Genomic DNA, 25,233 nt, shown 5'->3' on the forward strand with positions numbered 1-25,233 from the left:
CACTGAGGGGTTCTGTGCCCCCCATATAAAGGCACAAGGCTGCAGGCTGAGTTATACAGGGAACTCTGAGTATCACTCATGTATTATAAGGGATAATGTACCCCCTACTGTAAATGATAAGGATATTAGCAGTCACTGAGGGGTTCTGTGCCCCCCATATAAAGGCACAAGGCTGCAGGCTGAGTTATACAGGGAACTCTGAGTATCACTCATGTATTATAAGGCTGTCCCTTCCGTGTTGAGTCTATTTGTACTGTCTCTTATTGATCCGCATTCCAATATCTCTATTGAAAGTAACACTTCTCTATACAACATGAAGGTACCTGTGCAGCCATAATTGATATTTAGTTGATATTTAGGAAGCTTGCAGTGTATTTTTATTAGCCAATATAGGTATCATTTCTAAAATACTTTTGTATTTGTTTTTTGTTATTTTTGCCACAGGCTAATATGGTTCTACAGGGTTTGCTTCTCTCTTTACACTATAACAGGGCAATTCCCACACCCACCAGTAGGTGGCAGAGGAGAGACAGGCCAGCTGCACTGTATGATGCAGAGAGGCATAAGGCCAATAATTAGCGGCATCTCCCGGATCCTTTTTGCTGCAATAGAATCGGTTGGGATCCCCAGACCTGTGTGCAGCAGCCTCTCCTCTCCCTATTTATTAACATATCCTTAGGAGAAAGCATTGGGGGAGCAAGGGTGATTGGTTCCAACGTGGCTCTTTTTCAAGTGATCTGAAGGAGCATAACAAGGACTGGCCGGATATCTGTGTGACACGGAAATTATTAATGAACTGCATAGAAAGTCTTCTTATAGTTTCTGATCTATTTGTCTTCTATTTGCAGCTTTCAAATGGGGGTCACTGACCCCGGCAGCCAAACCCTATTGCTCTGTGAGGCTCCAGTTTTATTGTTATTGTTACTTTTTATTCCTTATCTTTCTATTCAGCCCCTCCCCTATTCATATTCCTGTCTCTCATTCAAACCACTGCCTGGTTGCTAAGGTAACTTGGACCCCAGCAACCAAACTGCTGCTGAAACATCAAACTGCAGAGCTGAACAAAAAGTGAAATGACTAAAAAAACTACAAATAATAAAAAATGAAGACCAATTGCAAATTGTCTCAGAATATCCCTCTCTGCATCCTACTAAGAGTTAACTCAAAGGTGAACTTCCCCTTTATCTTACAAATGGATATTCATCCATGATCTGTTTTACTCAAATTCACTGAATCTCTTTGCATTAACAGAAGCTGCCATCGAGGCTGCAGTCGCTCATGGGGGTCTCCCTCTCTGAGTTTAGCAGTGTCCCCGTTTCTGACCATCACCTGGTTACATTTTGTGTCACTCCCCTTCCCAACCTGTCCCCCCCCCCCCCCCACTGCACTAATTCCAAATACACATGACATAGACCTCCCAGCCTTAGCTCACTCTTTCAGGTCCAGTCCCTCCTCCCTCAAAGGAGAAGGAAAGGTACAAACTCAGTAGCTTTATCAGGTCTATGTAAATACAGCCATAAGCACTCACAGAAACGCTGCACTGAGTCCTCTATCAAAAGAAACAAATGTCTGGGAAGGGGCAGTAACTATGTATAATATAAGGCCAGTTAGGGGGGATTTGGGGTGAGTGCTTATTTGTACCCTGGGTACCCCTGGAACTATAGCGGGGTGACTGTTACCCCAATGTTTCTATATATCTGTAACCTTGTTATGGGCTAAGGGGGCCCAGCCTGAAGGCCAGTTAGGGGGGGATTTGGGGTGAGTGCTTATTTGTGCCCTGGGTACCCCTGGAACTATAGCGGGGTGACTGTTACCCCAATGTTTCTATATATCTGTAACCTTGTTATGGGCTAAGGGGCCCAGCCTGAAGGCCAGTTAGGGGGGGATTTGGGGTGAGTGCTTATTTGTGCCCTGGGTACCCCTGGAACTATAGCAGGGTGACTGTTACCCCAATGTTTCTATATATCTGTAACCTTGTTATGGGCTAAGGGGGCCCAGCCTGAAGGCCAGTTAGGGGGGGATTTGGGGTGAGTGCTTATTTGTACCCTGGGTACCCCTGGAACTATAGCGGGGTGACTGTTACCCCAATGTTTCTATATATCTGTAACCTTGTTATGGGCTAAGGGGGCCCAGCCTGAAGGCCAGTTAGGGGGGGATTTGGGGTGAGTGCTTATTTGTGCCCTGGGTACCCCTGGAACTATAGCGGGGTGACTGTTACCCCAATGTTTCTATATAGCTGTAACCTTGTTATGGGCTAAGGGGGCCCAGCCTGAAGGCCAGTTAGGGGGGGATTTGGGTTGAGTGCTTATTTGTGCCCTGGGTACCCCTGGAACTATAGCGGGGTGACTGTTACCCCAATGTTTCTATATATCTGTAACCTTGTTATGGGCTAAGGGGGCCCAGCCTGAAGGCCAGTTAGGGGGGGATTTGGGGTGAGTGCTTATTTGTACCCTGGGTACCCCTGGAACTATAGCGGGGTGACTGTTACCCCAATGTTTCTATATATCTGTAACCTTGTTATGGGCTAAGGGGGCCCAGCCTGAAGGCCAGTTAGGGGGGGATTTGGGGTGAGTGCTTATTTGTGCCCTGGGTACCCCTGGAACTATAGCGGGGTGACTGTTACCCCAATGTTTCTATATATCTGTAACCTTGTTATGGGCTAAGGGGGCCCAGCCTGAAGGCCAGTTAGGGGGGGGATTTGGGGTGAGTGCTTATTTGTGCCCTGGGTACCCCTGGAACTATAGCGGGGTGACTGTTACCCCAATGTTTCTATATATCTGTAACCTTGTTATGGGCTAAGGGGGCCCAGCCTGAAGGCCAGTTAGGGGGGGATTTGGGGTGAGTGCTTATTTGTGCCCTGGGTACCCCTGGAACTATAGCGGGGTGACTGTTACCCCAGTGTTTCTATATATCTATTTACACACCTCAGTGACTGCTAATATCCTTATCATTTACAGTTGGGGGTACATTATCCCTTATAATAAGGGAACTTTTAAGCATAGTCTCCATCAGTGGATTCTGGGAGTTGTAGTTTACCAGCCTTAGGAAACAGCTAACACATAAGGTTGCTGGAGAGAAACAAGTGATTGCTTAGAGGCAGTTGTTGCGCTGCTGTGTGTTTGTGTGTTTGTGTAACAGTGTATCAGTGTGGGTTTGTTACTCCATTTCCTAAGTAGAATGTTACTTTGTATCCCCTGCAGCCCTGTTAGTAACAGCAGGAAGGGCGGGCAGCAGTGGGTTAATGGAACCATTATCTAACTGGGGGACAAGCTTGGGCTTTCCCTGGTGGGGGCTCAGTACAGGGAGGGGGGTTAGTGGGTTGGAGCAGAGACAGGAATCAGGGTTATTTGCACTCGGCCAGCTGGCTGCTGTATTTCCCAGGTCCCACTGAGGGGTGTGGCCTAGGGGAAGCTCCACCTCCCTGCACATGGCAGGCACTAAGAATCAGACAAGGAAGAAGGAAGAGGCAGCTGGTTAGCTTGGGATCAGGTAATGACAAAGCCCATTCCTACTGGCCCCCCCCTGGGGTTGGAGTGTGGCTATAGCCGGGCCTGGGTGCTGCTCTCAGAGAGGGTGCTGCTCTCTCTATCCCAGGGTGCCAGACAAAGGACTGACTCTGCAGTGCACTGTGTGGCCACTAGCTGCTATCTCATTGCCATGGCTGCCAGTAATCGTGCCCGGTGCCAATAGGCAGAGGTGGCAGCCCTGGGGTGCGGAACCTTCTCTATTCTCATACTGCAGTCTGTTTGCCCATCCCACGGGTGCATCTGGCACCACATGTGACCTAATTGCACCATTATTACTATTATTAACATCAATGTATAAAGTGCCGGCATATTCCACAGCGCTGTATATGTAAGTATACAAACTACATGGAAATACAGCCAATAAATAGGGCCCTGATCCACAGAGCTTACAGTCTTAAATAGAAGATCTGTTGGATTGACCCTTAGGGAGAACGGCCACATATACATGTGAAACCGGGCTCCTCAGGTACTGATATTGGCCACGGACTGCTGGCCCCTAGCAACTGGTTCTGTTGGGATGAAGTCCATTCAAATTTGGCTTAATTGGGCAAATTGCATCTGATGTGGTACAATATGGCTAATGTGTATGGGCAGTAACTATGTATAATGTGTATAGTAAGGGCAGAGAATGTCAGGGAAGGGGCAGTAACTATGTATAATGTGTATAGTAAGGGCAGGGAATGTCTGGGAAGGGGCAGTAACTATGTATAATGTGTATAGTAAGGGCAGAGAATGTCTGGGAAGGGGCAGTAACTATGTATAATGTGTATAGTAAGGGCAGAGAATGTCTGGGAAGGGGCAGTAACTATGTATAATGTGTATAGTAAGGGCAGAGAATGTCTGGGAAGGGGCAGTAACTATGTATAATGTGTATAGTAAGGGCAGGGAATGTCTGGGAAGGGGCAGTAACTATGTATAATGTGTATAGTAAGGGCAGAGAATGTCTGGGAAGGGGCAGTAACTATGTATAATGTGTATAGTAAGGGCAGGGAATGTCTGGGAAGGGGCAGTAACTATGTATAATGTGTATAGTAAGGGCAGGGAATGTCTGGGAAGGGGCAGTAACTATGTATAATGTATATGGTAGGGGCAGAGAATGTCAGGGAAGGGGCAGTAACTATGTATAATGTGTATAGTAAGGGCAGAGAATGTCAGGGAAGGGGCAGTAACTATGTATAATGTGTATAGTAAGGGCAGGGAATGTCCGGGAAGGGGCAGTAACTATGTATAATGTGTATAGTAAGGGCAGAGAATGTCTGGGAAGGGGCAGTAACTATGTATAATGTGTATAGTAAGGGCAGGGAATGTCTGGGAAGGGGCAGTAACTATGTATAATGTATATGGTAGGGGCAGAGAATGTCAGGGAAGGGGCAGTAACTATGTATAATGTGTATAGTAAGGGCAGAGAATGTCAGGGAAGGGGCAGTAACTATGTATAATGTGTATAGTAAGGGCAGGGAATGTCTGGGAAGGGGCAGTAACTATGTATAATGTGTATAGTAAGGGCAGAGAATGTCAGGGAAGGGGCAGTAACTATGTATAATGTGTATAGTAAGGGCAGAGAATGTCTGGGAAGGGGCAGTAACTATGTATAATGTGTATAGTAAGGGCAGAGGATGTCTGGGAAGGGGCAGTAACTATGTATAATGTGTATAGTAAGGGCAGAGGATGTCTGGGAAGGGGCAGTAACTATGTATAATGTGTATAGTAAGGGCAGAGGATGTCTGGGAAGGGGCAGTAACTATGTATAATGTGTATAGTAGGGGCAGAGAATGTCCGGGAAGGGGCAGTAACTATGTATAATGTGTATAGTAGGGGCAGAGAATGTCCGGGAAGGGGCAGTAACTATGTATAATGTGTATAGTAGGGGCAGAGAATGTCTGGGAAGGGGCAGTAACTATGTATAATGTGTATAGTAAGGGCAGAGAATGTCTGGGAAGGGGCAGTAACTATGTATAATGTGTATAGTAAGGGCAGACAGACAGTAACTGTGAATATAGTAAGACAAAGTGGTGTTACAGAACTTTATTTCTGTGCCATTAAACAAATGGACTCCAAGTGGTTTTAAAGACTGTTTGGGGATGCTGGGAGTTGTAGTGTAGAGCTGCAGTCTGTATGATTGCTAGCTCTGTGGCACAGTATAGGCCTCTCAGGGAGACACAGAATGAAATGGAAATGGGAGAGTTAAACCTGAGGCAGGGATGGAGTCCGGCCTGGCATTACAGCTTTACACTAGCCTGTGCAACATGGCAGCACCACGGGCAGCATAAGGCAATACTGTATCTCTAACAGTGTTAATGCCATTCCCTGTTTAACCCTGTATTTCCCTGCATTGCTTTGCCACTAACTCACCCCCTTTCCCAGGATTCTGCTCCCCAGTATCCAGTGGCCGGATTCTATCTTTAGAGCTGCCTGTCATTACTGTTCCCCTCTGCCCCTAAAATCTGATTTCCCTGAGTATTTAAAGGTGTTTGTGGGGTAATCCCCACAAATAGGCTTAGTGCAATGGGCTTTTCCTGGGAAAGGGAATCGGGTTGGGATTGCACTTAATCTCTTTTCTGACCCCTCTGTCTGTAGAGTGGGGGTACAGTAGAGTGGGGGTACAGTAGAGTGGGGGTACAGTAGAGTGGGGGTACAGTAGAGTGGGGGTACAGTAGAGTGGGGGTACAGTATAATGTATCTTCTTTTTAGCGGTGCCTCTGGTCATGAATCTCTTTCCAAGTTGCAGAGTTTAAACAAGGGATGATGGGAGTTGTAGTTGGGGCACAGGTTGGAGGTATAAGATTCTTAAGTTACAACTTTTACTTCTGGCCCAAAACCATGTTTCGTATAATACACTGCAGAGCGCTGGGAGCTGTAGTTCAGCAGCTGGTGGCTCGTGCTTCTCTAACACTAACTGTAGCGCTTAGATTGATCTTGAGAGGATGCTGGGAAGTTTAGTCTAACTACACCTTTCCTGCATGCAGAGCAGCATAATCCCTTTCTGTAGGGCACAGGGGAAATTAAGGTTTTGGGGCATTAATTAGAACTATTTGTTGTGCAGGGGGTCATGTAATTATATTCCCAAATGTTAAACCAGATCTACTAACCCTGAGCAACCAACCAGACTTTTGCTTTTAAACATGTGATCGGCCAATCATACCTGCTGATTATCTGTTAGGCATACTAGCCCTAGCAACCAGGCAGTTGTGTGAATGACAGACTGGTAGATGAATAAGAAAAGGTCTGGAATGAAAAGATATTATTTATATATTTCACAATTTATATAGTAAATATACTATAATATGTATATATTGAAATATAGGCAATTGTCTCAAAATAATGTTTATATCATGCTAAAAGATAACAAACTTCCCAGCTGAACCCTCTAGCCAATTCCTGACCCATCTGCCTTCCCCACAGGTTTCCCTTTAGCCTCCGAAGTCGGACCGTCTCCCAGGCCTTATAACAATAAGGGCTGTTACCGGGGCTACTAGCCTAATGGCAGCGGCTGCATGAAGAGGAATGTCACTGAACCTGCCGCTTCTCCTCGATGGTGACAGTGTCCATGGTTGTGTGCCCTCCGGCTACTGCTGGTGCTGACAGGTGAGCTGCTTCTCTGCTACCTACAGGGTGATTCACTGGGGAATGCTGGGATACGGCAATGGGATCTGACCGAACTGTAACTCTTTATGGTGCTAGAGGCAGGTAAAATAATCTCTATATGCTGAATGCTTCTAGTTACAGCACTGGTAATGGCCCATATTGAATGTTGTGTGATCTGGGCTCCAGAGTTCCAATGGGATGTTAATGATATAGAGAGTACAGGGAAGAGCGACTAAGCTGATAAAGGGAATGGGCTCAGTTATGGGGAAAGGCTGGCCCAGCTGGGATTGGTTACACTGGGGAAGGGGCAGTTAAGGGGGGGTCACTATATATAAATATATAAGGGGGGGGCAGTAATGAAATAGAGAAAGTACAGGGAAGAGCGACTAAGCTGATAAAGGGAATGGGCTCAGTTATGGGGAAAGGCTGGCCCAGTTGGGATTGGTTACACTGGGGAAGGGGCAGTTAGGGGGGGGGGTCACTATATATAAATATATAAGGGGGGGCAGTAATGAAATAGAGAAAGTACAGGGAAGAGCGACTAAGCTGATAAAGGGAATGGGCTCAGTTATGGGGAAAGGCTGGCCCAGTTGGGATTGGTTACACTGGGGAAGGGGCAGTTAAGGGGGGGGGGTCACTATATATAAATATATAAGGGGGGGGCAGTAATGAAATAGAGAAAGTACAGGGAAGAGTGACTAAGCTGATAAAGGGAATGGGCTCAGTTATGGGGAAAGGCTGGCCCAGTTGGGATTGGTTACACTGGGGAAGGGGCAGTTAAGGGGGGGGGGTCACTATATATAAATATATAAGGGGGGGGCAGTAATGAAATAGAGAAAGTACAGGGAAGAGTGACTAAGCTGATAAAGGGAATGGGCTCAGTTATGGGGAAAGGCTGGCCCAGTTGGGATTGGTTACACTGGGGAAGGGGCAGTTAAGGGGGGGGGGTCACTATATATAAATATATAAGGGGGGGCAGTAATGAAATAGAGAAAGTACAGGGAAGAGCGACTAAGCTGATAAAGGGAATGGGCTCAGTTATGGGGAAAGGCTGGCCCAGTTGGGATTGGTTACACTGGGGAAGGGGCAGTTAAGGGGGGGAGGTCACTATATATAAATATATAAGGGGGGGCAGTAATGAAATAGAGAAAGTACAGGGAAGAGCGACTAAGCTGATAAAGTTGACTTGATACTGCATGATCCACAACCTGATGGTACAATTGTTCTGCTAATCTTATGGGTTTTACTATATAAACTAGTCTATAATACGTATTTTGATGCTTATAGATGTGAGTTAGTAGTAATTATAATAAGAAATAATAAATAAAAAGAGAGAGTAAGCAACATGGCAGCTTTGGATTTGGGAATTTGTTTGTTTGGCCCCAGCTGTGTTTGTCACACAAATGTTGGTTGCTGAGGCAGAAGACAAAGGGGCAGTTATACTAATGAGCAATTCCACCCCATGACTTTGTCCATAATTGCAGGACTAACCCACAATGTGTCGCTTGTGTCATTTGTTTGTATGGAGCTGTTCCTATGGAGTCACTGATGGTCTCACCGTGCTGCAGTGCTGTAAATAACAGAATGCAGAGACCATGTGAGACAGTGTGTTAAGAGATGGATGGTGGGAGACCACAGACCCCCTGATGTACCCCTCTCTTCATGGGCTTCTATGGGCACCTGGTATAATGAGATTTGGGGCAGTAAATAGGCCCCCCAGTATGATCTAATGATTGGCCCAAGGACTGAATAATTGGAAGTTCCCAGATACCCATAGGACATTGCAGTGCCAGGTAAGACTAAGAGTTAGGGTAAAAAAATTGATATGTTCAACCCTATTGGACAGAGGCCAGCTTAAAGGGGAAAGACAACCATTAACTGTTTTGCCTAGTGTCTGTAATGGTTATTTTTTTTTCTCTGCACTGCTGGTTCTGACTCCTGATACAGGATTTATAGTTATGTGTAACTGTCACTGTGTCTGTCCCTTTCCCTTCCCTGCACTGCTGGTTCTGACTCCTGATACAACTCCCCAATACCCATTCATTCCTCATTCTCACTGGGTTTATAGTTATGTGTAACTGTCACTGTGTCTGTCCCTTTCCCTTCCCTGCACTGCTGGTTCTGACTCCTGATACAACTCCCCAATATCCATTCATTCCTCATTCTCACTGGGTTAATAGTTATGTGTAACTGTCACTGTCCCTTTCCCTTCCCTGCACTGCTGGTTCTGACTCCTGATACAACTCCCCAATATCCATTCATTCCTCATTCTCACTGGGTTTATAGTTATGTGTAACTGTCACTGTGTCTGTCCCTTTCCCTTCCCTGCACTGCTGGTTCTGACTCCTGATACAACTCCCCAATATCCATTCATTCCTCATTCTCACTGGGTTTATAGTTATGTGTAACTGTCACTGTGTCTGTCCCTTTCCCTTCCCTGCACTGCTGGTTCTGACTCCTGATACAACTTCCCAATATCCATTCATCCCTCATTCTCACTGGGTTTATAGTTATGTGTAACTGTCACTGTGTCTGTCCCTTTCCCTTCCCTGCACTGCTGGTTCTGACTCCTGATACAACTCCCCAATATCCATTCATTCCTCATTCTCACTGGGTTTATAGTTATGTGTAACTGTCACTGTGTCTGTCCCTTTCCCTTCCCTGCACTGCTGGTTCTGACTCCTGATACAACTCCCCAATATCCATTCATTCCTCATTCTCACTGGGTTTATAGTTATGTGTAACTGTCACTGTGTCTGTCCCTTTCCCTTCCCTGCACTGCTGGTTCTGACTCCTGATACAACTTCCCAATATCCATTCATCCCTCATTCTCACTGGGTTTATAGTTATGTGTAACTGTCACTGTGTCTGTCCCTTTCCCTTCCCTGCACTGCTGGTTCTGACTCCTGATACAACTCCCCAATATCCATTCATCCCTCATTCTCACTGGGTTTATAGTTATGTGTAACTGTCACTGTGTCTGTCCCTTTCCCTTCCCTGCACTGCTGGTTCTGACTCCTGATACAACTCCCCAATATCCATTCATCCCTCATTCTCACTGGGTTTATAGTTATGTGTAACTGTCACTGTGTCTGTCTCTTCTCTGGTTCTGACTCTTGACACCATGTAGCAGAAGACAATTCTCCTCCCAGTCTGCTCACTAGCTGGCTTCTGTGATGTTCTTTAAAGAGCCAGAACCAGCAGTGCAGAGTCTGTTTCAGTTTTTCTTGTTACTGTAGAACCTGGGGTTGCTGGACACATAATGAAGCCATAGTAATATCCAAGTTCATGTTACGGAGATTTCCCCGGTGTTGCCTGTTATTTTTAGGTTAGTGCTGGTTTGTATCTCCATGTGCGCAGAAGCCCCGCCTTACATGCAGATCAGTTATTAGCAGATACCCACGTGCCCTGCTGCCATCTCTTACTTGTACTTATAAGTCAATAGAGATAAGTATTGTTTCTAAATCAATGGCTGCTGAGTCTCACTAAGGGGAAGCTGTCATCAATAACCTGCTTTGTTTGTGCTTAGTGAGTGGTGCTGGATACAGTAGGTACATGTTCCGGTAGCCTCACTGCCGTATCCAAGTCCATCTGGTCCTGTTCTGACACGAGTCACGAAGGGGCCATTAATCCTCCATCAGTGCTTCTGTTCTTTACATCTCTGTTGGGTTTGCCCTTAGCAACCAAACCTGTGTGTGCGAATGACAAGATGAAAAATGGTTAGGAGGAGACCAGCTGAGACAGATAAGCAAAAACTCTGGGAGTTATAGTTTCACCAGCGTCCTGCAGGACATACTGCATCTATATACTGTAAAAGATATATTGTATATAAATATTATACTTATACAGATATTCATTTCTATTATTCATGTGTGTTGTGCAATACTATTACATGGATGCGTCTATAGTTTAAATAAATACCCCGCTGTGTAGCCCCGGGGGCAGCCATTCCTGCACTGGTACAGCTGGGGTGTTTGCTACAGAAACCCTACTATAGTTTATATAAATACCCCGCTGTGTAGCCCCGGGGGCAGCCATTCCTGCACTGGTACAGCTGGGGTGTTTGCTACAGAAACCCTACTATAGTTTATATAAACACCCCGCTGTGTAGCCCCGGGGGCAGCCGTTCCTGCACCGGTACAGCTGGGGTGTTTGCTACAGAAACCCTACTATAGTTTATATAAATACCCCGCTGTGTAGCCCCGGGGGCAGCCATTCCTGCACCGGTACAGCTGGGGTGTTTGCTACAGAAACCCTACTATAGTTTATATAAATACCCCGCTGTGTAGCCCCGGGGGCAGCCATTCCTGCACTGGTACAGCTGGGGTGTTTGCTACAGAAACCCTACTATAGTTTATATAAATACCCCGCTGTGTAGCCCCGGGGGCAGCCGTTCCTGCACCGGTACAGCTGGGGTGTTTGCTACAGAAACCCTACTATAGTTTATATAAATACCCCGCTGTGTAGCCCCGGGGGCAGCCATTCCTGCACTGGTACAGCTGGGGTGTTTGCTACAGAAACCCTACTATAGTTTATATAAATACCCCGCTGTGTAGCCCCGGGGGCAGCCATTCCTGCACTGGTACAGCTGGGGTGTTTGCTACAGAAACCCTACTATAGTTTATATAAATACCCTGCTGTGTAGCCCCGGGGGCAGCCATTCCTGCACTGGTACAGCTGGGGTGTTTGCTACAGAAACCCTACTATAGTTTATATAAATACCCTGCTGTGTAGCCCCGGGGGCAGCCATTCATGCTGGAAAAAAAGAGAAAAGGCACAGGTTACATAGCAAATAACATAAGCTCTGTAGAATACAATGGTGTTTTATTTGTTATCTGCTATGTAACTTGTGCCTTTTTTCAGTTGAATAGCTGCCCCCGTGGCTACCCAGCAGCTTTGTTTATATAAACTATAGTACATATGAATGTAAATTTGATGCCCGGCAGGAACGGGGTTATAAAGCATCAGGGCAGAGACAATAACATGAAAATACTGCCCCGTTTTTTTTTGGGGGGGGCGAAAACATGTAATAAAGAACTATGCAGAAAGCAATAAAAGCAGGAGGAATCCAATAAAACTAATCGGAGCAATATCAAAAAACTTAACTGCTTGTGTGACTGCAGGGCTGTGATTGGCTCTCCCCCTCCTACTGTGCTTCTGGCAGGGACTGTTAGGACACGCCCACCCCTCATGTGAAACCCAGACAGGGACCTGAGAGGATCTATAGGGAGCCCCAATAAAGGGGCCATTGTTACAGATAGGGTTAATGTTTAGCCCAAAGGGAAACCAGCACCGGATATTATTCATAATTGCCTACAGGGTTAGGGTTTTCCTATTTATCCAATATGTCTAAATAAGGAGGAATTAAAGCAATCTGAAAAAGCTCCAGCATGCAGAGCTGCAGCAAATCAATTGCAAAGCTGTTAACCTTGAGATGATGATCATTAATTACAACATTAACTTCCCCATAGAGGGCTTTTTCACCTTTGAGTTAACTTTTAGTAGGATGTAGAGTGATATTTGCAATTGGTCTTCATTTTTTATTTTCGCTTTTCAATTATTTCAGAAGCTCTTGAGTCTGGCATTTCCGCAGCTATCTGGTTAATGAAGACCAGTTGGAAAGTTGCTTAGAATTGGCCGTTCTATAACATACTAACTTAAAGGTGAACCCACCCCTTTAAGGCTGTAGCATTGCTGCCTATGTTTATTTACGGGTCCCATCGCAGAGCTGAGTCAGGAGCAGAGATCAGTGCGGAACAGCCAATAAGTGCCCTTTTGTTTCTGCCTGATAAGCTGCTCACGTGATCCCATTGTTTACTCCTGTGAGCGGTGCTTGGGATTAAGTGGCCCTGATAGCGACAGATGTACGGCCGCAGGTGCTCCATACGGAAAGGACTGGCCGGGAGTAGCGGCAGCAGCGCGGCGGGGGTGGCAGGGAGTATTCAGAGTCCCATGTGGGTAAGGATTTGGTGTGTGGATATAGAGGTTTGAGTATTTGTGCAACTGTAGCTGCTATCCTTGCCCTCAGTGGGGCAGATTAGTTCTCTATGTAATGATTCCTAGGATTTACATTGGTTTCATGCTTGTGGCACTTTCAGCTACTGAAATACAACTCCCAGCAGCCCCTGAGAGCCAAAGGGAGGGATGTGTAGATCTGAAACTCTCAGGTTGTCGGTTACTGCTTTGCCTGGATGTGGAGATTAAAGCCGAGGCAGATAACATTGGCTCTAATCCTTGGCCACAGCAGTAGGCAAAGCAGTAACACTGGCTCTAATCCTTGGCCATGGCGGCCGCAGTAACATTGGCTTTAACCCTTAGCCACGGCGGCCGCAGTAACATTGGCTTTAACCCTTGGCCACGGCGGCCGCAGTAACACTGGCTGAAACCTTTGGCCACAGCGGCTGCAGTAACATTGGCTTTAACCCTTAGCCACGGTGGCCGCAGTAACATTGGCTTTAACCCTTAGCCATGGCGGCCGCAGTAACGTTGGCTTTAACCCTTGGCCACGGCGGCCGCAGTAACATTGGCTTAAACCCTTGGCCACAGCAGTAGGCAAAGCAGTAACACTGGCTCTAATCCTTGGCCACGGCGGCCGCAGTAACACTGGCTGAAACCTTTGGCCACAGCGGCTGCAGTAACATTGGCTTTAACCCTTAGCCATGGCGGCCGCAGTAACGTTGGCTTTAACCCTTGGCCACGGCGGCCGCAGTAACATTGGCTTAAACCCTTGGCCACAGCAGTAGGCAAAGCAGTAACACTGGCTCTAATCCTTGACCACGGCGGCCGCAGTAACACTGGCTGAAACCTTTGGCCACAGCGGCTGCAGTAACATTGGCTTTAACCCTTAGCCACGGTAGCCGCAGTAACATTGGCTTTAACCTTTGGCCACGGCGGCCGCAGTAACATTGGCTTTAACCTTTGGCCACGGCGGCCGCAGTAACATTGGCTTTAACAGTAGGCCACGGCGGCCGCAGTAACATTGGCTTTAACATTAGGCCACGGCGGCCGCAGTAACATTGGCTTTAACTGTTGGCCACAGCAGTAGGCAAAGCAGTAACATTGGCTTTAACCCTTAGCCACGGCGGCCGCAGTAACATTGGCTTTAACCCTTAGCCACGGTGGCCGCAGTAACATTGGCTTCAACCCTTAGCCACGGCGGCCGCAGTAACATTGGCTTTAACCCTTAGCTACGGCGGCCGCAGTAACATTGGCTTTAACCCTTAGCCACGGCGGCCGCAGTAACATTGGCTTTAACCCTTAGCTACGGCGGCCGCAGTAACATTGGCTTTAACCCTTAGCCACGGCGGCCGCAGTAACATTGGCTTTAACCCTTGGCCAACAGTAACATTGCTCTAGGGGTACAACTCCCGGCCAGGGGAATGTTCCCTTCCTTGTACTCAATGAATTCCATACTAATTAGAACCTATGGGCGAGGCCCTTACTGTGTTTGTGTGAGTTACCCTGGCGCTTATTTGGGGGGGGGGGGGGACCTCTGTAGTTGCTTGTGTTGCACAATGTGTGGGAAATAAAGGTACTGGGAGTGCCCAGGGCTGTGGGTGCAAGCGGTATAATATTGGGGTACAGAGGGAAAGCGTTGCTATGGGGGCTCAGGCGGTGTAACTAGAATTGGTGGAGCCCCCCCATGAGGAACATTCAAAGCCCCCACAATTCATAGTAGCGCAGCCGCCTGTAGGTCCCCTCAGATCCCGGCGGCAGTGGGGCCCCTAAGTGTTCAGGGGTCCCCCCCACATTGTGGGGGTCTGCAGGGCCCTTATTAAAGCCAATGCACAGTCTCACAATTTTCACATACAAATGTTAACAGCACATTTGATTGGTCTATTATGGTATAAAAGCCAGCATTTGATTGGTTGCTATGGGTTACAGTACAGGCGCAGCCAGGTTAGTGACTCTCTCACACAAACCCCCAAAGGCATTTATTATTCTTCCCGCTCTGGCTGTGCGGGGGCTGTGCGGGGGCTGTGCGGGGGCTGTGCGGGGGCTGTGCGGCTGCTCATGTGACCCGGGCACAATTACTTTCCCACCGACGCTTTTCTCAAGCAGCACAAGAATCAGGCGCCTCAGTGCCGGTAGGTCAGGTGACCGGTAAAGCCCGCTGCGGATTGGCTGGTATAGACTATGCCTTTCTAAGTCACCTGAGCGACAATGCCTTATGCTGATTGGACAACGTGTATTTTCCCGCGCTGGGAGGTCACATGAACAACATATCTTGCTGTTGATTGGGTAGGAGCGTTTCCTGTTTACTCTGAAACAACATGGCTGCCGCCGCTCTGAGGGGGGTGTTTCATGCTCTGTTTCTCCAATTTCCATTTTTTTTGTTTACCGTTTGGTGGTGATAAAACATGAAACACTATGAGAATATTCCAAGGCTGCTGAAGCCCAGCGTTCCATTAGAATCTTTATGTGAGGAGCTTTACAAGTGTTAGTGTGGGGGGAGGGGCCTAAGGCTTTTGTACCTTCCCTCTCAGACGGGTACATTTGCTCTGTTATGAACTGGCACCAGAGAGAGTTTTAGTTCAGCCTATGTTTTCATTGATAATGTATGTGTAAAGGTCCTTATGTGGGATTGGTATACATTGCTAGCCTTTAGGCAGGAACCTCTTGTACTGGCTATCAGTAATTTTATTGTAATCTGTGTTCATTGTATTCATCCTTTTACTGTACTGTCATAGAGTATGTTTGTGCTTTATAACATATGTTAATAATATAATAGCAATGTGATATCCAGTGACTCAGTCCTGCCCTGCTTTATGGCTGAGATTCTAGCTATCTGTATAACAGAGCATTCTGTCACAGTGGCACAGATCCTATCTGATCCCCCCCCATTGTAAGCAGCAGTCCTGCCCTGCTTTATGGCTGAGATTCTAGCTATCTGTATAACAGAGCATTCTGTCACAGTGGCACAGATCCTATCTGATCCCCCCATTGTAAGTAGCAGTCCTGCCCTGCTTTATGGCTGAGATTCTAGCTATCTGTATAACAGAGCATTCTGTCACAGTGGCACAGATCCTATCTGATCCCCCCATTGTAAGTAGCAGTCCTGCCCTGCTTTATGGCTGAGATTCTAGCTATCTGTATAACAGAGCATTCTGTCACAGTGGCACAGATCCTATCTGATCCCCCCCATTGTAAGCAGCAGTCCTGCCCTGCTTTATGGCTGAGATTCTAGCTATCTGTATAACAGAACATTCTGTCACAGTGGCACAGATCCTATCTGATCCCCCCATTGTAAGCAGCAGTCCTGCCCTGCTTTATGGCTGAGATTCTGGCTATCTGTATAACAGAGCATTCTGTCACAGTGGCACAGATCCTATCCCCCCCATTGTAAGCAGCAGTCCTGCCCTGCTTTATGGCTGAGATTCTAGCTATCTGTATAACAGAGCATTCTGTCACAGTGGCACAGATCCTATCTGATCCCCCCATTGTAAGCAGCAGTCCTGCCCTGCTTTATGGCTGAGATTCTAGCTATCTGTATAACAGAGCATTCTGTCACAGTGGCACAGATCCTATCTGATCCCCCCATTGTAAGCAGCAGTCCTGCCCTGCTTTATGGCTGAGATTCTAGCTATCTGTATAACAGAGCATTCTGTCACAGTGGCACAGATCCTATCTGATCCCCCCATTGTAAGCAGCAGTCCTGCCCTGCTTTATGGCTGAGATTCTAGCTATCTGTATAACAGAGCATTCTGTCACAGTGGCACAGATCCTATCTGATCCCCCCCCCCATTGTAAGCAGCAGTCCTGCCCTGCTTTATGGCTGAGATTCTAGCTATCTGTATAACAGAGCATTCTGTCACAGTGGCACAGATCCTATCTGATCCCCCCATTGTAAGCAGCAGTCCTGCCCTGCTTTATGGCTGAGATTCTAGCTATCTGTATAACAGAGCATTCTGTCACAGTGGCACAGATCCTATCTGATCCCCCCATTGTAAGTAGCAGTCCTGCCCTGCTTTATGGCTGAGATTCTAGCTATCTGTATAACAGAGCATTCTGTCACAGTGGCACAGATCCTATCTGATCCCCCCCCCCATTGTAAGCAGCAGTCCTGCCCTGCTTTATGGCTGAGATTCTAGCTATCTGTATAACAGAGCATGTTTTGCCTATCTGATGATATCCATGGGTGAGCTACTATGTATTTCCGGGACATAACATTTGTACAATTGTTTTTCAGAACACTGACAGATTTGTATATGTCAGTCTGACTGTTTGTTTTAAATAGTTGCATTTAAATGTAATCGGAACATTTCATATAAGACTATTAAAATCTGAAAGTGTATGGCCAGCTTTAGCGTAATCACTGCTGCTAAATTATAGATTAATTGCATTAAACAGACCTGTACATCAGTCCTTCAGGTGACTGCCCAATGACCAGTTAAAGGGACCCTGCCATGATATTTATGGGGCGCGGTTTATCTCTAAATGACACAAATAATTCCCTCTGCCATTTAACCTTTTATTCTTCAACCAACAAATGTATTTGTAGCTGTAATATTGGTGTGTAGGCGCCATCTCAGTGCCTTGTGCCTGAGCTTTCAGCCAGCGCTACCCATTAGAACTGCTTTCAGCTAACCTATTGTTTCTCCTACTCCCATGTAACTGGAGGAGTCCCAAGCCGGACTTGGATTTCTTACTATTGAGTGCTATTCTGATACCTACTGGGAGCTGCTATCTTGTTCCCTTCCCAATGTTCTGCTGATTGGCTGCTGGGGGTGAGGGGGGGGATATCACTCCAACTTGCAGCGCAGCAGTAAAGTGTGAGTGAAGTTTATCAGAGCACAGGTCACATGGCTGTGGCACCCTGGGAAATGAAGAATATGGCTAGCCCCATGGGAAAAACAGATTACAATGCAGAATTCTGCTGGAGAAGCTCCATTAACTGATGGGTTTTGAAATAAACATGTTTTCCTATGTCAGTATAGCTTTAATGGCAGTGTAACCGCCAGTGACTGTGTAACTGGACCTTACAGCCCTAGTTCTGTTGCGCCCCATAGACTCGGATCCATCACCTCGTGCAGCTCTGACCGATACGAAGGTGCTGGGGGTGGAGGGGTAAATAAAAAGCTGAAAGCCATAAATAAATATACATTTTTTCCCCCTTAAACGCCAGTATTTCGCACGAGGTATAAAATCGGCGGCTTTGCGTTGCGGCAGTTTTACGACTATTATTTCATCTAATGAAGAAAGTGCTTTGAGCCTACGAAGACCCTCCTCTCCTCTCTATAAAGCCATTTTTCCCCCCCACAGTGGACATTTCAGATGGTAAATTGCCCACGTTGCCCCCATAACGTGGGTGCTTCTTCCGTGAAGTCATTTTACCCCCCCACTCTCTTCCAGATCGCAGCAAGCGCTCCAACGGCTCTGAGCCTGGGAAAAGCCAAGGAACCTGCTATTGATGCCAAAGCGCCGATTTCCAGGTGAGCAAAGAGATTTCTGGTTCTGATCCGGCAGGGCACACAGGTTTAGACGTTCATCTAGGAATGCTTTTGAATGCACGGGAGACCCCACAGCTCTGCAGTGACCCTAATTCCCCCGGCCCCCCAGTCTCTTCTGCAGCTGCCTAAAGTTCAAAGTAGAATTCACTTCGGGATTCGGTCTTTTCAGCAGGATTTGCCCAAATCCATACCTCTGGCCGAACCAAATCCCAATCCTTAAAATCATGTGACTTTATCACATAAACAGGGAATTTAAAACCTTTTCACCACACACTAAGTGCACAGTCTAGTGCAGTTCGAATATTGATGCAGGTATGGGATCTGTTATAAGGAGAACCATTATCCAGAAATATGAAATATGGAAAAGCCATCTCCCATAGACACCATTATAAGCAAATAATTCAAAATTTTCTCTGTAATAATAAAGCATTACCTGTACTTGATCCCAACTAAGATATCATTACCCCTTATTGGGGCAGAACAGCCCTATTGGGTTTATTTCATGGTTAAATGATTCCCTTTTCTCTGTAATAATAAAACAGTACCTGTACTTGATCCCAACTAAGATATAATTACCCCTTATTGGGGCAGAACAGCCCTATTGGGTTTATTTCATGGTTAAATGATTCCCTTTTCTCTGTAATAATAAAACAGTACCTGTACTTGATCCCAACTAAGATATAATTACCCCTTATTGGGGCAGAACAGCCCTATTGGGTTTATTTAATGGTTAAGTGACTTTAGTAGATTTAAGTTTTATGGAGATTGAAATTACAGAAAAATCCCTTATCTAGAAGACCCCAGGTCCCATACCTTTTACAGTTTAGGGTGACCAGATCACTTTCTCTTCTCTGCACTGCTGGTTCAGTAGTCTTTTGCCAGCAATGACGGTTACACATAACTATAAACCCAGTGAGAATGAGGAATGAATGGGTATTGGGGAGTTGTATCAGGAGTCAGAACCAGCAGTGCAGGGAAGGGAAAGGGACAGACACAGTGACAGTTACACATAACTATAAACCCAGTGAGAATGAGGAATGAATGGGTATTGGGGAGTTGTATCAGGAGTCAGAACCAGCAGTGCAGGGAAGGGAAAGGGACAGACACAGTGACAGTTACACATAACTATAAACCCAGTGAGAATGAGGGATGAATGGATATTGGGGAGTTGTATCAGGATTCAGAACCAGCAGTGCAGGGAAGGGAAAGGGACAGACACAGTGACAGTTACACATAACTATAAACCCAGTGAGAATGAGGGATGAATGGATATTGGGGAGTTGTATCAGGAGTCAGAACCAGCAGTGCAGGGAAGGGAACGGGACAGACACAGTGACAGTTACACATAACTATAAACCCAGTGAGAATGAGGAATGAATGGATATTGGGGAGTTGTATCAGGAGTCAGAACCAGCAGTGCAGGGAAGGGAAAGGGACAGACACAGTGACAGTTACACATAACTATAAACCCAGTGAGAATGAGGAATGAATGGATATTGGGGAGTTGTATCAGGAGTCAGAACCAGCAGTGCTTTTAATTTTTTCCATTATATTTTTATTAACTATGTATAGTTCCCCGTTAAATGGCAGTATGATTCTGTATATTAACATTTGAGTTTGTAACAATTAGACATTATTATATTTTGTACATAATTTCTCTATCTAGGGATTAGGCCTTATATAAACCCATTAGTCTGTATTAATCTCTTATACCCCCATGTGCTGCGCCCCCATATATATATGTACTCTCATATTGTTACTCTCAGCTTGGGTCGCACTTACGTTTATTCCTTCTATTCAAGGAATCGAGGGAGTGAGGATCGGCAGTCGGTGCTGCTCAGCGGATCAAACCTACATTGTTACATCTGGGAACAGGTTTGTGATTTTCCTTACAAGGTGCGGTGATTAAAGGGGAAGTTTTTATACCATAAACATTTAGTCGGAAGTAGAATGCAATGTATTGGGCAGTTTGCAGTTGATCTTGCTTTTTAAAGATTTTGGTGGCTTTAAACGCTTTTTCCTCTAATTTTCCTATCTGCATTATGCATTTTAAAAGTGGTTGCTAAGGCAAGGGACACCTGGCAACCAGCAAGCACATTAATGGTTGTTTCCATTCAGCCCCTATTTCATTCATCTTCCAGGTTGGCTGGTTGCTGGGGTAAGTGCCCCTATTAACCAGATAGCATTCCCAATCCCATACTGGAAAGTTGCTAGCATTAAAATAAGTGCAAACTGCCTCAGACTCCCATTGCCTACATCCTGCCTATAGTTTGGGGTAAAGGGATACTGTCAGCATGAAAGTGCCCCCTACTTATATACCATTAATGGTTCTGCCCCAGCCGTATTTATATAAACTATAGTAGGGTTTCTGTAGCAAACACCCCAGCTGTACCGGTGCAGGAACGGCTGCCCCCGGGGCTACACAGCGGGGTATTTATATAAACTATAGTAGGGTTTCTGTAGCAAACACCCCAGCTGTACCAGTGCAGGAATGGCTGCCCCCGGGGCTACACAGCGGGGTATTTATATAAACTATAGTAGGGTTTCTGTAGCAAACACCCCAGCTGTACCAGTGCAGGAATGGCTGCCCCCGGGGCTACACAGCGGGGTATTTATATAAACTATAGTAGGGTTTCTGTAGCAAACACCCCAGCTGTACCGGTGCAGGAATGGCTGCCCCCGGGGCTACACAGCGGGGTATTTATATAAACTATAGTAGGGTTTCTGTAGCAAACACCCCAGCTGTACCAGTGCAGGAATGGCTGCCCCCGGGGCTACACAGCGGGGTATTTATATAAACTATAGTAGGGTTTCTGTAGCAAACACCCCAGCTGTACCGGTGCAGGAATGGCTGCCCCCGGGGCTACACAGCGGGGTATTTATATAAACTATAGTAGGGTTTCTGTAGCAAACACCCCAGCTGTACCAGTGCAGGAATGGCTGCCCCCGGGGCTACACAGCGGGGTATTTATATAAACTATAGTAGGGTTTCTGTAGCAAACACCCCAGCTGTACCGGTGCAGGAATGGCTGCCCCCGGGGCTACACAGCGGGGTATTTATATAAACTATAGTAGGGTTTCTGTAGCAAACACCCCAGCTGTACCAGTGCAGGAATTGCTGCCCCCGGGGCTACACAGCGGGGTATTTATATAAACTATAGTAGGGTTTCTGTAGCAAACACCCCAGCTGTACCAGTGCAGGAATGGCTGCCCCCGGGGCTACACAGCGGGGTATTTATATAAACTATAGTAGGGTTTCTGTAGCAAACACCCCAGCTGTACCAGTGCAGGAACGGCTGCCCCCGGGGCTACACAGCGGGGTATTTATATAAACTATAGTAGGGTTTCTGTAGCAAACACCCCAGCTGTACCAGTGCAGGAATGGCTGCCCCCGGGGCTACACAGCGGGGTATTTATATAAACTATAGTAGTGTTACTGTAGCAAACACCCCAGCTGTACCGGTGCAGGAATGGCTGCCCCTGGGGCTACACAGCGGGGTATTTATATAAACTATAGTAGGGTTTCTGTAGCAAACACCCCAGCTGTACCAGTGCAGGAATGGCTGCCCCCGGGGCTACACAGCGGGGTATTTATATAAACTATAGTAGTGTTACTGTAGCAAACACCCCAGCTGTACCGGTGCAGGAATAGCTGCCCCTGGGGCTACACAGCGGGGTATTTATATAAACTATAGTAGGGTTTCTGTAGCAAACACAACTTTTACCAGTGCAGGCAGCAGTACATAATATATTAATTACTTGGATACACTTTTTTTTTTGTTTTTACTGTTCCTTTAAGACAGCCTGTATATGGTATTTGTCTAATCTACAGTCTTCCAGTTGTTAAACTACATTTCCCAGCATTCTTTTTTTTTTTTTTTTTTTTTTTTTTTACAAGTTATGTATTTTCTACAACCAATTAATCTGTTAATCTAAACCAATGTTTCTTTGTTCTTTACAGGGCTGACGTGGGGGGCCACACAAATAGATCTCCTTTAACAAGAGAAGATTATGGCGGAGAGTGGGAGTGGTGCTGGCAGTGGCTCCTCCTCCGTGGGAGGAGTTAGCAATCCAACCTCTCTTGCTCCTGGCGACTCTCAGCTGATTGCTCTGATCGTCGAGCAGCTAAAGAGCCGGGGGCAGTTCGACGGGTTCCGAAGAGATTGCTTGGCCGATGTGGACACAAAGCCGGCCTATCAGAACCTGCGTCAGAAAGTGGACAACTTTGTGTCGACTCACCTGGACAAACAAGAGTGGAACGCGGACATGAACAAGAACCAGCTGAGAAACGGACTGCGCCAAAGCGTCATCCAATCAGGGATGCTGGAGGCTGGGGTGGATAGGATCATCTCGCAGGTGGTGGACCCAAAACTCAACCATATATTCCGGCCCCAAATAGAAAAGGCCATACAAGAGTATCTTGCTGCTCAGACTAAGGAGGAGCCGGCTCCGCCACTGCCACCGGGCCCCCCAGAGCCCCAAGAGCAAGAGCCTCCGGGGCCCTCTCAAAGTGTCTCCTAAAGGGGTTTCCCTGTAACATCTGCACTGTAACCACTGCCAGACTGCAGCTTGCAACATCCTCCTAGCAAGGAGCTTGTAGTTGGGCAGCCGATGGAGTGCAGAGGTTGCTGGGAAAGGCCCAGGCAGAAAACCTTCCCGCGTAAACAAACGCACACCGCAATGCCGATAAGCTAGATGTATGGCTGCCGCCATAGTGGTAGGGGCAGCAGCGAAACTGGAAACAGAACTCAGTTTGGGGGGGGGAATCGTGAATTCTCCATGGCTGAGCGCTAAATAGGGGAGGGGGTTAATTATAGACGCTTATTACATTTCTGCATCAGTTCTGAGGCAAAACTTTGGTTTGAAAAGGTGGCGCCACGATTAGTGTTGGGGTTCTTCTGGGGTTCTGTAGTAACGTGGGCAAACTGTGTCCCTGCTGCCGATTGGATGTTGCTTTTATCATTCTCACTGGCTGCTATGGTTACTGGGTGTGACCAATCAGATGTTTCCTTTATGCTAACTGCCCATGCCTTGTAACTATAGCAACAATCGGTAGTAGTCTGGTCAAAGCTTGCATCTGATTGGTTACTAAGGACTTGGGAAAGGTTCCCTCTCGTTACTTCATTACCCAATGGGTCCTTAATTGTGGGGGTAAATCTGGCAGAATGAGTAATCTGACTTTGTAAGAGATAAATTTGCCTTTGTTAATTTTGTTCTCGTGCCAGCACGCTAACAGACTACCTACCGCCAAACGCACGATGACCTACTGCCTAAGGGAGGAGCTTGGTTTTTGTTTTTTCCTGATTGTTAATGTTCTCTTTTTTTTCTATTAATTTTATATGTAATGTATGAATTTGCAATTAATTGTCTAAATAAATATATTTTGGTTTTTGTGAATGAGCACAAGATTCTGTTATTTGATTCTCTTAACTTCTATTGATCTGGAGAGAGAGGCGTTTTGATTGGAGAATATTGAGCTGCTGCCTCCAGGAAGGCAGGAATAATAAAGGGTTAACCTCATCAAACAAACACTGTAAAAGTGTAATTTTGGGAAAAAATTACTTATAAACTGCTTCCTTTGCACGGGGGAGTGTATTTCCTGGTACCCATGTGACTGTCTCTGCTTCCTTTGCACGGGGGAGTGTATTTCCTGGTACCCATGTGACTGTCTCTGCTTCCTTTGCACGGGGGAGTGCATTTCCCGGTACCCATGTGACTGTCTCTGCTTCCTTTGCACGGGGGAGTGTATTTCCTGGTACCCATGTGACTGTCTCTGCTTCCTTTGCACGGGGAGTGCATTTCCCGGTACCCATGTGACTGTCTCTGCTTCCTTTGCACGGGGAGTGTATTTCCTGGTACCCATGTGACTGTCTCTGCTTCCTTTGCACGGGGGAGTGTATTTCCTGGTACACATGTGACTGTCTCTGCTTCCTTTGCACGGGGGAGTGTATTTCCCGGTACCCGTGTGACTGTCTCTGCTTCCTTTGCACGGGGGAGTGTATTTCCTGGTACCCGTGTGACTGTCTCTGCTTCCTTTGCACGGGGGAGTGTATTTCCTGGTACTCGTGTGACTGTCTCTGCTTCCTTTGCACGGGGAGTGCATTTCCCGGTACCCATGTGACTGTCTCTGCTTCCTTTGCACGGGGAGTGTATTTCCTGGTACCCATGTGACTGTCTCTGCTTCCTTTGCACGGGGGAGTGTATTTCCTGGTACACACGTGACTGTCTCTGCTTCCTTTGCACGGGGGAGTGCATTTCCTGTTACCCGTATGACTGTCTCTGCTTCCTTTGCACGGGGGAGTGTATTTCCCGGTACCCGTGTGACTGTCTCTGCTTCCTTTGCACGGGGGAGTGTATTTCCTGGTACCCGTGTGACTGTCTCTGCTTCCTTTGCACGGGGGAGTGTATTTCCTGGTACTCGTGTGACTGTCTCTGCTTCCTTTGCACGGGGGAGTGTATTTCCTGGTACTCATGTGACTGTCTCTGCTTCCTTTGCACGGGGGAGTGTATTTCCTGGTACTCGTGTGACTGTCTCTGCTTCCTTTGCACGGGGGAGTGTATTTCCTGGTACTCGTGTGACTGTCTCTGCTTCCTTTGCACGGGGGAGTGTATTTCCCGGTACCCATGTGACTGTCTCTGCTTCCTTTGCACGGGGGAGTGTATTTCCTGGT

The 25,233-nt window shown here is 46.8% G+C and overlaps 2 protein-coding genes across 7 annotated transcripts in view; both read left to right on the forward strand.

The window, feature by feature from the left end:
* The first annotated feature begins 3,400 nt into the window (after positions 1–3,400).
* bod1 (biorientation of chromosomes in cell division 1) lies at positions 3,401–23,963 on the forward strand. Of its 5 annotated transcripts, XM_031900018.1 has the most exons (5): positions 3,401–3,489; positions 6,930–7,112; positions 18,465–18,544; positions 20,365–20,437; positions 22,524–23,963. In XM_031900018.1, exon 5 carries the CDS (start codon positions 22,574–22,576, stop codon positions 23,081–23,083), a length of 510 nt encoding a protein of 169 aa, XP_031755878.1. In that variant the 5' UTR covers positions 3,401–3,489; positions 6,930–7,112; positions 18,465–18,544; positions 20,365–20,437; positions 22,524–22,573; the 3' UTR covers positions 23,084–23,963.
* The window catches only part of ptpdc1 (protein tyrosine phosphatase domain containing 1), a 35,512-nt gene continuing 17,306 nt past the window's right edge, over positions 7,028–25,233 (forward strand). The window contains exon 1 of one of the 2 annotated variants that reach the window (XM_031901294.1): positions 7,028–7,112. The gene's annotated coding sequence lies outside the window, so the exon portion shown is untranslated. Of the gene's footprint in view, positions 7,113–8,817; positions 8,906–25,233 lie in introns of those variants that run through there. The other variant, XM_031901295.1, reaches the window with a different exon arrangement.

This window comes from Xenopus tropicalis, chromosome 4, assembly GCF_000004195.4.
Source record: "Xenopus tropicalis strain Nigerian chromosome 4, UCB_Xtro_10.0, whole genome shotgun sequence".
NCBI classification, from domain to species: domain Eukaryota; kingdom Metazoa; phylum Chordata; class Amphibia; order Anura; family Pipidae; genus Xenopus; species Xenopus tropicalis.